This window comes from Pelobates fuscus, chromosome 1 (genome assembly GCF_036172605.1).
Source record: "Pelobates fuscus isolate aPelFus1 chromosome 1, aPelFus1.pri, whole genome shotgun sequence".
Classification (NCBI taxonomy): domain Eukaryota; kingdom Metazoa; phylum Chordata; class Amphibia; order Anura; family Pelobatidae; genus Pelobates; species Pelobates fuscus.
The window spans coordinates 306,983,884-306,997,243 of record NC_086317.1 but is presented as its reverse complement, the minus strand read 5'-3'; the positions used below and the strand labels follow the sequence as shown (position 1 = coordinate 306,997,243).

The 13,360-nt window shown below is 37.3% G+C and overlaps 1 protein-coding gene across 1 annotated transcript in view; it reads right to left on the bottom strand.

Annotated features, from left to right (window-relative positions):
• The window catches only part of NPAS2 (neuronal PAS domain protein 2), a 121,814-nt gene that overhangs the window by 59,038 nt on the left and 49,416 nt on the right, over positions 1-13,360 (bottom strand). Inside the window, exons 2-4 of the mRNA XM_063458306.1 lie at positions 5,501-5,554; positions 5,059-5,207; positions 3,301-3,392 (exon numbers count right to left, since the gene is read on the bottom strand). Of these exons, the coding sequence (XP_063314376.1) occupies positions 3,301-3,392; positions 5,059-5,207; positions 5,501-5,554 (295 nt within the window). The remainder of the gene's footprint in view (positions 1-3,300; positions 3,393-5,058; positions 5,208-5,500; positions 5,555-13,360) is intronic.

The following is a 13,360-nucleotide window of genomic DNA, read 5'->3' as shown; positions in this document are numbered from 1 at the left end:
AGACAGACATTGTGCTTCAGACTTCAGTCTTGTATTTCTCCAGGCACCCTTCTTCAGACACTGCTGTCATGATTCCCTTTTATGCCAGAAGTTTGGTCCTTAAGGGGTTAAGCAGAGCTTTTTAAACTAAAACATACGTTTTGATCCAGTGACCAGAAACCAGTCATGAATTGCACAGTTTTTACCTTTTCAGGTTTGTGACCCAGGAATTGATTCTGTTCTGGAAGATGAATTAACGGTGAGACCGGACATGATAAAATGTCCCATAATTTTATGCAATTTAAAAAATGACTGTTGCGCATCACCTGAATATCTCAAATTGATCTTGTCACTGTGCTCATTTGCAGTCTTTCTAACTTGAAATACTAAGTTATTCTGAATATATATATATAATATATTCATAAAACTAGTAATATAACCACAATATATGATCTACCAATGAATTTAATGCTGAGCTAGTATGCCATTCATATTCACCAACTGAAAGTGTCATGGTTTGACATAATTTTGAGATCGATCCTTCAGGTGAGGTTGAAAGGCAAGTCCTTAAAGCTTAGCCTTCTAAAACACTATTTCCTACTCATTTCTAAAATGAAACTGGTACTGAGGTAGCCTTGACCTACTGGGTGCACATACCACAGATGAAAAAAACTGTTTGTTATACCATGCACTCCAAAGAATATTGTAATGATTTAATTACAGGTACACTTATCCAAAGCAAAATTATGAATCATATATGAAGCAAAAAAAAAAGAAGATACACTATAGATCTTATCTCCCTAACCACACACTACAGCCCATATCCACATACTGCCCCTATTTTAGGTGGACACGCACATGCTACAGCACAAACAGCCTCATACATACACAATTCCACAACAGCCACACTCCCACATATGCAATCCTACAAAGAGCCTCCCCCAAAAACACAACCCCACAATTATTATTATTATTGCCATTTATATAGTGCCAACAGATTCCATAGCGCTTTACAATATTATGAGAGGGGGGATTAACTATAAATAGGACAATTACAAGAAAACTTACAGGAACGATAGGTTGAACAGGACTCGGCTCAAACGAGTTTACAGTCTACAGGAGGTGGGGTATAAAACCCAATAGGACAGGAAATAGCAATCAAATAATGTGGGAGTGAAGCAGAGCAGGAGGAGAGAGTAAAGTGCTGCCCTTTAGGCAGGGGCGTTTTAGCCGCAAGGCAAACAAGGTATTTGCCTTGGGCGGCATTTTCCAGGGGGCGGCAAAAAACGCCGCCCCCAAATGCCCAGGGCAAGTGCCTTGTTAGCCTTGCGGCTAACTGGGCTGCCGGTCGGGCTGATGGGCTGGGCGGGCGGCTGGCGAGGGAGCTCTTCCTCTGAGCGATCTGCTCAGCTCCCTCGCGCGACGCAGAGTGAGGCTGGGAGCCGGAATATGACGTCATCTTCCGGCTCCCAGCCTCACTCTGCGGCGCGCGAGGGAGCTGAGCAGAGAGCTCAGAGGAAGAGCTCCCTCGTCAGCCGCCCGCCCAGCAACCAGCCCAGCAGCCCGACCCGCAGCCCCACTAGACCCCAGGGAGATAGAGAAACCCCCCCCAGCATTCCCAAAGGTAAGGAGGCTGGGGGGTAGGTTAAATTAATTATATATTATTATATTATATTATATATATTATATTATATTAATTATATATATATATTATATATTATTATATTATATATTATATTATATATTATTATATTATATATTTTATATATTATTATATATTATTATATATATTAAATATATAATAATAATATATAATATATATATAATATAATATTATAATATATAATATATATAATATATATAATATAATATATAATATATAATATAATAATATATAATATATATAATAAATATATATAATATAATAATATATATTATATATATATATTATATATATATATATATATATTATATATATATATATATATATATTATATTATATTATTATATTATATATTATATATTATTATATATTATATATTATATTATATATTATATATTATTATATTATATTATATTATATTACATTATATTATATATTATATTATAATATATTATATATCAGAGAGTGTGTGTGTCTGACAGAGAGTGTGTGTGTCTGACAGTGAGTGTGTGTGTCTGACAGTGAGTGTGTGTGTCTGACAGAGAGTGTGTGTGTCTGACAGAGAGTGTGTGTGTCTGACAGTGAGTGTGTGTGTCTGTTAGTGAGTGTGTGTGTCTGCTAGTGAGTGTGTGTGTGTCTGCTAGTGAGTGTGTGTGTCTGCTAGTGAGTGTGTGTGTGTCTGCTAGTGAGTGTGTGTGTCTGCTAGTGAGTGTGTGTGTCTGCTAGTGAGTGTGTGTGTCTGACTGTGTGTGTCTGTTAGCTAGTGTATGCGTATCTGTCAGTGAATTTGTGTGTGTGTGTGTGTGTATTTAGAAGGCGGGACGGGGGGGAAGGGTTGGGTGGGGGTGTCGCGGGGGGGGGGGGGGGGGACGGGGGAGAGGGGCGCCTGAGTTTTGTCCTGCCTAGGGCAGCACAAAACCAGGATACACCACTGCCTTTAGGAGAGCGCAAGAGACAGGTATGTAAGGTAGAGGTTAGTCTGGGAGGCCATAAGCTTTCCTAAAGAGATGGGTTTTAAGGCTCTTCCTAAACGATTGAAGACTAGGGGAGAGTCTGATGGCGAGAAGGGGCATACCTATGGATCTGTGAAGAGATATAAGAGGGGCTAGAATTGTTCAGTGCTTTATAGGTATGGGTTAGCACTTTGAATTGGCTCCTATAGGATACAGGAAGTCAATGTAAGGACTGACAGAGGGGTGAGTTGTGAGAGGACCGACTAGAGAGGAAAATCAGTCTGGCGGCAGCATTCATTACAGACTGTAGCGGGGCAGTACGTTTTTTGGGAAGACCAATTAGGAGAGGGTTACAATAATTACTTATGATAACTTATGATTGCTAATTGTTAAATTGTCCTGCTGGTGGCTAGCTTTTATATCAGAATCACTGTAGTATCATTAACAGGTTGTTGCTTTGCTCTTTCTTTTGGGTTGTATACAAAATGTGATTTACCCCTTACACTCATTGAATTATGTCACATGCGCACCTAGAGTGGCCCTGTTCATGACAGATTTCATTTTACTGGAATAATAAAAAATAAATATTTAAATCTAATGCCCTTAAAAATGATACACTAGGTGGATTTCAAGGGAATACCTGAAGATGTCTCTAATGAAATGCACAAAAGCCAGCCTTTAAAATCACCAAAATGGACAATTTACCTCTAACATGAGCTGGGTAAATTCCTCATTGCTAAGGAACGATGGTTTCCAGTCTTGTTGAATATCACAGAGCTCTGTCTCAGACGCAATTTCTGACCAAAGAAAACAGTGTTATTTATTGTTATTTATCGTGACAAATGTAAAGGTAATTCATTATTTACTCACTTTTCAAAAAAAACAAAAACAAAACCTTTTTATAAAACAACATAACCACTATAGCATGCTGTAGTGGAGTTGGGCCCAGGAGTGACCTGGTTCCCCCCGTTCCAACGTAAGTAGTCAAACTATTGTCTAATGTTTGCAGTTTAGTTTGTACTATAGTTTCAAATGTTTTGATATCTGAGGTGCGCTGAGTGCCACTCGCTGCCTACCTGACAGCCGGAAGCTCTCTTCTTTAGCCAAGCCCAGCAGAGTAGAAGTTAGCTTAATGGCCAAAAGAAATAAGCTGCTGCTCTCATGCAGTGAGCTGGCCATACATGGAAAGGGATAGCTCAAGAGAGCTAATGGAAGCTTGATGGAGGTGCTTCCAGCTCTCATGTTTGGCTATGAGAAGGCAGGGAGCAGCATCTGTCGGAAACCAGGTAAGAAGTAAAACCATTAGACTAGTTACATGGGGGGAGCGGGGGAGGCAGCACCAGAGCCTTTAAAGGTATTCTACTGACTCAGCTTTGAAGACTTACTACATTTGACCAAAGAGTCGCTGTTTCAAGTTCCCTAATGGGGAAACTTTTTTTTTTAAATTTAGTGATGTGGACATTTTATAGACTTTTGTATGAACTATTGTATGAATAATGCCAGATGAGATACTTTTTGTGGTTTCATCTTTTATTCATTCCTATATGTTGTGTGTGTTGTACTATTAATATTTTCTCTAATTATTCTGTTACAGAATCTGTAATTCGGAAAAAAAGCTCCTCGATATTCTTGGCTTTACACAAAATGTATTCTTATTTTTCTTGCTTGATGAGATTCTCAAACGCCTACATATTGCTTGGAAAAGAGAAAACAATCATGTTTTAAGGCCTACACAGCCATCACCCAGTCACACAACTAATATTTGTTTCCTGTTTTATTAAGGTACACATAGTAATCATTGTAAATGTGTGCAGATTAAAGCCCATTAAAATAATTTGCCATTTGTTCATTAGGTTGAACTTTGTACTACCCCCTATTGTAACTTACAGTAATTAAAGGCACAGTCGAGGAACAAAATCATAGATTCATGCCCATATAGATATATGTTGTATTTCTGTAAGAAATACCATCCAGTTTTTGCTCTGCCACTCACTATGTTGCAGAATCCTGCTTTTCTTATTCCAGGGAATAATTTTCATGTAGTGGTTCTGGTAGCTATAGAATGTCCTCGCAGCCTTAGCACTGTAAACACTGCCTTTTCAGATAAAAGGCAGTGTTTACATTGATGGCTAGTAACGTCTCTAGTGGCAGTAACTCAGACAGCCACTAGAGGTGCTCCCTGTGTCAGTGCTGCACAGCACTGGCTTTCAGCACCTCCACGCTCTGCACTGAGCAGTACCCCAGAGAGATGCATTGATTTAATGTATCTCTCTGGGGAGATACTGATTGGAGCAGAACGGTAATTTTGCCATGCATGCGCAGTAGTCTTCCAAAACATTCCTATGGGAAAATTTATGATCATAGCCACGGAGGCGGGACCAGGAGGGGACAGCTGCTCCGAGTCCTTGGGAAAAAAGGTTAGAAAAAATAAAATTAAATGCATGGGCAGGTAAAGGGACTTACCATTATGTTTTTGTAGAAAGCCAATAACTTTTGCCAGTACTGCGGTTTTATCCATTTTGCGTGTGTTTCCAGGAACCATAGCACTGAGCTCTTTGATAAGCACGTTGAACTGATCTCGTCTTTTTTTCTCAGACCTGTTACGTGAATCCCTGCAATTAATTGGACAAAAAAAAGTCATGGTGCTGGGTGCCCAAGGTACAGTTATAAAGAAAATACAACCAAGATTTCTCATATTCTATTTTTTAACCATTGAGAAATGATTTTGGAAGGAGAGTTTCCAACATTCTTCACAAACTGGAAGGCAGCATACGTTCTTCCTACAACTGCAGAGAAAATATGCCTTACGTGTACCTAAGAGGAGGTGTCAGCTACATTTTAAAAAAACCTTCTAACAATATATATATATGAAGCCCCTACCATTATACAAAGTCAGCAAACATACCTCTTTGCTCTGTCCTTGTCATCTTCATCCATTAGACTCTCCACGTAGCTATTCCTGTGAACAGAGACAGAAGCTGAAACTCACACACGTTCAGACATTTCAGTGAGCTTCCAAGTGAGTCATTTCTTGCTTTACTGGAATATGTTTTTCTGGCAAGCCATGTAAGTGTCTCATACAATGCTGGGTATCCGTTTTAACGGGCAAGTCATAGTGCACAACAACTCTACCCTACCAAGATCAGTGCAGGTGGCAGTTGTATCTATTACCACTAAGCAATTAGAGCAAATATGATTGAAATGATTATGCAAAATGTTGGAATATTTATACTTTATCTTATGAATCTAGTACTTTCAGAAATATCTAAAAATGATGATTTGTGAAATATTCAGATGCACGGTTGCACTTCATTAATTTAGAATCCCAGTCTGTATTTGTTAGATACCAAGAAGCATGGGTAAAGAAAATGAATATATCAATGTATAGGTTAGACAATAATGTCAGAACATTCTTTTTTAGTATTGTTAAAAGGTAGTCTAGATAAACTGCTGGACACTTTCTAGAGCTGCAGAGGAAACAGCAAGTTAAAGCATAGACACATCTCTAAGTAATTCATACTTTGCACATTGTGATATAATCCCTAAAAACAGCAGGCTAGTAAAAACCTGAATGGTGGAAGGAGAAATGAAAGTATACATATTGTCTGAGTGCTATTTCTTACTATTACTTCAATCAAACCCCATACAAACACTATGCAATGGTATCAATATATAACCATAATACAGTTTTCATAATTTCTTTTTTTTAGTTGAAGGGACACATGCTAGGCAATTAGCTCTAAAAACAGATGAAAAATGTATTAGTTTAAATGTAGAGTATAGGCATCAAACAACTTTTAGTTTTAATGAAGTAGTTTTGGTGTATAGCTCATGCCCCTGCAGTCTAGCTGCTCAATTTCTGCCATTTAGTTTTAGGAGTTAAATCACTTTCATTATTGTCCAGGCAGCTCTAGCCACACCCTCCCTGGCTGTGACTGACACAGCCAGCATGTAAAATGGTTTCATTTTCAAACAGATCTTAACATACGTTAAGCTTAACTCTGTAAATGAAACGTTAATTCACACAGGATGCTCCTGCTTAGTTTAGAAGGCTATTAAAAGAGCAGGAAATAAGGAATACTAAATCAAAAACATTTTGCAATAAACTAAGTTTACATATTAGATCTCTCTTTACAGGAAGTGTTTAGGAAGGCTATGTAAGTCACATGCAGTGAGGTGTAACAAGGGCTGCATGAACAAAGTGACTTTACTCCTAAATGGCAGAGTATTGAGCAGTGAGAATGCAGGGGCATGATCTATACACCAAAACTGCTTCATTAAGCTAAAGTTGTTTTAGTGCCTCTAGTGTTCCTTTAATATAAGAGAAGATATGCTAGTCAATGCTTTCCATATCAGGTAATGTGAGTATACATAAATCAATGGTAAGTTTTATATGTCGTAAAGAATATGTATGATACGCAGTGCATTTAGAAAGTATACAGACTTTTTATGCTACAGTTGTTTAAATTCATTTCTTCATCTCGATCTAAACTCAATACCCAAACCAATAATGACAAAGCAAAAAACAGAATATATTAAACAGAAAAAAAACTGAAATATTACATTGACTTAAGTATTCATACTCTTAAAGTCAACCTGTTGCCCATTTTCAAACTTGTGTTAAGTTATGTCCATTAAGCTACATACTACAGAACATTTAATAGTTTTACTGTAATGGAGTTAATTTTAGTTTTTATTCAGCAAACTCACCTCCTTCCCAACAGTTCCAGTGCTGCCAAAAGCAAGATAATTCTGCTAGGAGGCATACAGATACATACATACATACTGACATACTCACATATATACATACATACTGACAGACAGATATACATACATACTGACATACATACAAACACATACATACATACTGACAGACAGATATACATACATACATACATACATACAAACACATACATACATACTGACAGACAGACAGACATGTGTAATAGCGCTACCTTGCCCCTAAAGGTATAGGGCCCATCGGGTGGCCCTAAATGCAGCTGAACCGGCGGTAGTTCCCCGCCAGACATGGACCCCATCATAGTTGTCACCCCCTGATGGCGGCCCTGCATCAGGTGCCCAATGCTGCTGTATGAGAAACATTGGATTGGACCAGTTTTTCCCATCAGTGACATTGCAGGAGATAGGAAGGCAAGCAGTGCAGAGTCTTGGTGCTTGAAAATAGAAAAACACTTTTAAAACAATTTTTATGTTTTTTTTAAGGCTTTTTTAAGGCTATGAATTTACACCCACACTGATCCATGGAGACACACATGCACTGACCCATGCAGACACAAATTGACCCATGTCATGCCTACACACAGTGATCCATGCAGATTGACACTGACACACACACAAACACACACACACACACACACACACAGACCCATGCAGACAGACAGTGACACACACACTGGCATATGCAGGTTGACACACAAACACTGACCCTTGCAGACACAGACACACACACTGATTTATTTAGGCTGACACTGACACACACACGGACAAACACACTGACCCATGCAGATTGACAAACACACTGACTTATCTGGGCGAACACTGACACACACACTGACCCATGCAGACTGGCACACAAACACACACACACTGACTTATGCAGGCTGACACACACACACATTTCCTGAAAACACACACTTACCTTTATGTCACATCTAAAAGATAACCCAGAGAAACAGGATCCATCTGAACTAAATTTTAAGTGGCTGAATGCTTATGTCTATGATATTGCATTTTTTTTCTTTTTAACAAAGAAGTTTTCAAAAATCTGTTTTTGCTTTGGTAATATGTGGGGCTAAATGTAGACTGGCGTGAAAAATACCATATATAATTTAAACAATTGTAGCATTATACTGCAACATAAGAAATATAAAAAATGAAGGGGTATAAATATTTTTGGAATGCACTGTATATGTTGCGCGCAGGCTGATGTTCAGAGACATCTAAAATGTTAAAATAATGTAAAATTACATAATGTTAGCTTCTTCATTCATTTGTCCTTTATAGAATTATTGAAGGAATAAAAATATATATTTTTGTTATTCTTATACAATTTGTCACAATGTAAACAAAATACAAATGAAAAAATACCCCATTTACTGTTGTATACCCCATTTATGTTGTAACGAACATGACAGTATTTTTAGAAATGCAGTTTGCTATAAAGATACCACTAGAATTTAAACACGTCTGTGTTACAGCATAAATTACATCATAAAATATGACATATAGTGCATACAGCAATTAAGTAGCAACATAATTCATTATATATAATAAGTGCGCATGAGACAAAAGAATAGGGAGAACTGAAGCAAGTAGATACAGTTATAAACTGACTTATAGTTTATCTTTGTATCCTATCACTCTTTGATTTATCAACTGTGTTGCAGTGTGTTGATCTGTTTCAAATCTAATAGCTGGTAATGTTTAACAATAAAATTAAATTCCGAATTAAGTTAAAAAGTTCTTTCAGCACTAACGCAGAGCTCCCCATTTACTGGAAAATAACCTTATTTGGCTCCTGTAGATTAAGGAAGGGAAGCATTTTCAGTCTCTGACAGATGCAGATGGTTTATAAATTTGCTTTTTGTCATTTAAAGACTAGGTATGGAGCAAAAAGGAAGGCAATTTAGAGCTTTAGTCTAGATGTTGTTTTGCTTTATAAGAAAAGAGAAATGTAGTTCATGCGTATAAGTCGTTGAGAGGCAATGAATTAAGCTAGCAATATACAAAAGCTCAATAAATATTTCTCTGTATAAAAATATAGCTATTTTATCTAATTTCTATATCCGAGAACATTTACCAGCTGAGTGATTTTCACCATAATTATCTACGCACATACATAATCTGATGTCTGGTTTTAGTTTTTAATTATTCGGATCCAAGATTAGGTCAAATTATTGTTGGTAGAAGTTAGAGTGAGATATTAATATAAACCTTTAAATAAAACTACAAGTGATTTTAATTAGAACAATCAGAAATCAGAATTTTAAATAACAACAAAGTGGTTACACTTAGCAAACGATTTCACTTTGAAGCCCAAAATGCCTGCTAGTGTACAGTATTTTAAAACTGCCTACAAAGAGTCTTCATTTGTTATCTGAGTTAACTAATATGGTACCTAATTAACCACGCGCCTTTCAAAGCTGCGTGGTACACACTGTCAAATAATTGAGAAAACTGCTACACATTAGAACTGAACCCAACCAGACAGTCCAGAATCATGTAAGTTAATTTCGGTAATATGTCAGTAAAACCAGTGAGAAATTGACACTGATATACAAGTTCTACTACGTGCTACCTGAGACACATATGTTTCAGCATCAGGTTTAAAAGAGATTGCATGAAGCTGATCAGATCTAAATATTTAGGTCCTGCCGAAAACTATTTGTAAGATTAAGAGAGGCTGGTTACGTGGGTTCTACGTGTTTGACACCCATTGTGAAACAAGAAAAAGGAAATACGATGATCTGTGCTTTGCTCTTAGCAGGACCTGGTGATCTATATCTAGTCAATGGTGACCATAACTAGCATGACTATTACACAAACTAAAACACAGGCCATTCCATCAAGATTATGTCCAATTGGTAAGTTCTTCAAAGCAAGCTTGTGCATGAACTATCTGGCAAAGAAGGAAAGGAAAGAATAACACAGAACACTAAACATGTATGACACATGGACCGAGAAGAGTCAAACCACAATTACCAATATGTACCCAACATCTCTCGCGTTTGCTGCACAAGTATTGTATTGTTTTTTGGATATATTATCTGTACAATGCATTATATAGAATTATTGAATAAATGAATCACTATCAACTCCCTTTGACTAAACACATCCAGGATCTGTAATTTCGGAAAAACAATACAATTACAGTTTTATTATTTAAAGTGAGAATTGATGGTCATTCAAAGTAAATTTGAAATTTAAAGCCAAAGTTACCAAACTAGAAGCGTAGCTGACTTGGAGATTTTTTCCAGTTAAGCTACTTTGCCCTTTAATTAGAAAATCACTTAAATTCAAAATTCGCACTTTAGAGAACCTGTGAATGAACCTGTCAGTAATTATAAATAAAACATGTGTACTTTCATTACCAGTCTGTTGTGTTTACAAAATAATATTTAACCCCTTAAGGACTGAGCCAAATGTACATGTTTTGATCAAAATAAAACATAAACAAAACTTGGAATTTTACTATATGTCTGTTTAACCGTAATTCACCTCTTTTATATTAAGTGCACCCACACTTATTATATATTATTTTATTCAGGAGAAATAGGGCTAACATAACATCAAATATTTAACTATGAAACATAATTTAATATGAATAAAATCTAAAAAAAGGGAGAAATTATTGTTTTATTAGAGAAATGTTATTTTTTTAGTTCTGCATGACATTGTAACTGTGAATGTCATAGTATGATTTGCTTTTACTGCAATAAAGTACACATATTTGTATTCAGCACAGGGCCGTCTTTAACGCAGGGCAAATGGGGCAGCTGCCCCTGGCCACGTGAAGCTGCTGCACCGTTGGCCCTCGCTGGCCTTAATCATTTCTCCCCCCCTGGCCGGTAACTCACATACTAAGGAGGCCCACCAGGTGGGCTTCTATCAGCAGGGGCCTGGTCGCGCGATGAGGCGCTTTAACAGCGCAACCGGGCCCCTGCTGGAAGAAAGTGACTGCTGTGCGTCACTTCCTCCCACAAAGAGAGGAGCGCATTGTGAAGAGTAGGTAGAGTGGAGGGGGGCTGACCGAGAGAGTCAGACCCCAACTCCCAACACCTCCAGCCACCAGCAGGAAAGTCAGCCTCCAAGGTAGGAAACTGGAGGGTGGGTTTAAAAGTATAAATTGTGTGTGTGTGTGTGTGTATGTATGTGTAAGTCTGTGTGTGTGTCAGTATGTCTGTGTGTGTGTGTCAGTATATCAGTGTGCGTGTGTGTGTCAGTATATCAGTGTGTGTGCGTGTGTGTGTCAGTATATCTGTGTGTCAGTATGTCTGTCAGTGGGTGTGTGTGTCAGTATGTCTGTGTGTTTCAGTGTGTGTGTGTCAGTATGTCTGTCAGTGTGTGTGTGTCAATATGTCTGTCAGTGTGCATGTGTCAGTATGTCTGTTAGTGTGTGTCAATTTGTCTGTGTGCGTGTGTGTGTCAGTTTGTCTGTCTCTTTATATGTGCCAGTATATCTGCTAGTGTTAGTGTGTATATATGTGTGCGTATCTGTATGAAGTCTGTGTGTGTATCTGTATGTTTTCATTGTGTGTTTTGGTGTATCTATGTGTGTGTCTGTGTATTTACATATGTTCCAGTGTGTATATCTGTGTGTCTGCTTGTGTTTCAGTGTGTATATATATATATATGTGTGTGTGTGTGTATATGTGTATACATCTCAGCATTCACACACAAATAACTACACACAAATAGACCCCTGCATTAAAACTTCAACACTACGTACAAACACACGTCTGTGTTACACACCAAAATTATAAAAAAACACACCTGCATTAAAAAAACAACTCTACACATAAATACATGCTTGCGGTCACACCAACACCACATACAAACATATTCCATACAAAAACCTGTTTACATTCAAACACACAAAAACTGCTTAGTGCTAAATACAAACCTGCAAACATGGGTAAATGGTAGAGCCCCACCTGTCAATGCATTTCTGGAGTTGCACGACAGATGGGGATCTACCAGTTAATCACCCATGCGATAAGGAGGCCCAAAAAAAATTCTTGCACCTCTCTACTTTAGGTCCGCCACTGTGTTGGGGTTGAGGACGTGATTGCACGCCTGGGGTGGGGGGAAAGGGTCCAGGGAGCCCAAGCAAATGCTTTGCCCATGGTCCAGTCAGTATTAAAGACGGCCCTGATTCAGCGATATCTCACATGTAAAACAGTACATGGCAAGGTAACCAATCTGGCGAATTTTAATGTGAAAAACTGAAACGGAAGCCTTATTTGACTCTGTAACTTTTGAATACACCAGAAAACTGTACATGAGGGGTACTGTTATACTCAGGAGACTTCACTGAACACAAATATTAGTGTTTCAAAACCGTAAAATGTGTCACAACAATTATATCATCTGTGTAAGTGCTGTTTGTCTGTAAAAAATGCAAAAAAACATCACTTTCACTCATGATATCATTGTTGTAATACATTTTACTGTTTTGAAACACTAATATTTGTGTTCCGTGAAGTCTCCCGAGTAAAACAGTACCACCCCATGTACAGGTTTCATGGTGTCTTGGAAAGTTACAGGGTTAAATATAGTGCTTGCAAATTAAATTCTCTGGACTTTTGGCCTGGGTTGTCAGGCAGGTCCCGCAAGTTGTAATTAATAAAATGACCTAATTATGTAAAAATATTACATAAATATATACGTAGAATTAAAATATATATATATATATATATATATATTTAGAATGTTTTAAAATTATTTTTATTTATGTATATATATATATATTATTTTGTTAAGTTTATTTTGATAGCAATATATATATATATATATATTAATATCAAAATACAGTTGAAATTACATATATTAAAATACACTTAGACAGTGTTTGTGTATGTATGTGTAAGTGTATATATATATACTTAGATCACATATAATATATGTATATATGATCTAAGTATATATTATTTAATTTTAAACTGTGTTTAAACTTTATTTAACTTTATTTCGTGCAGCAGGGGGACTGCCTGTCATTCCAGGAACTCCCCCTGCTGGCACTGCT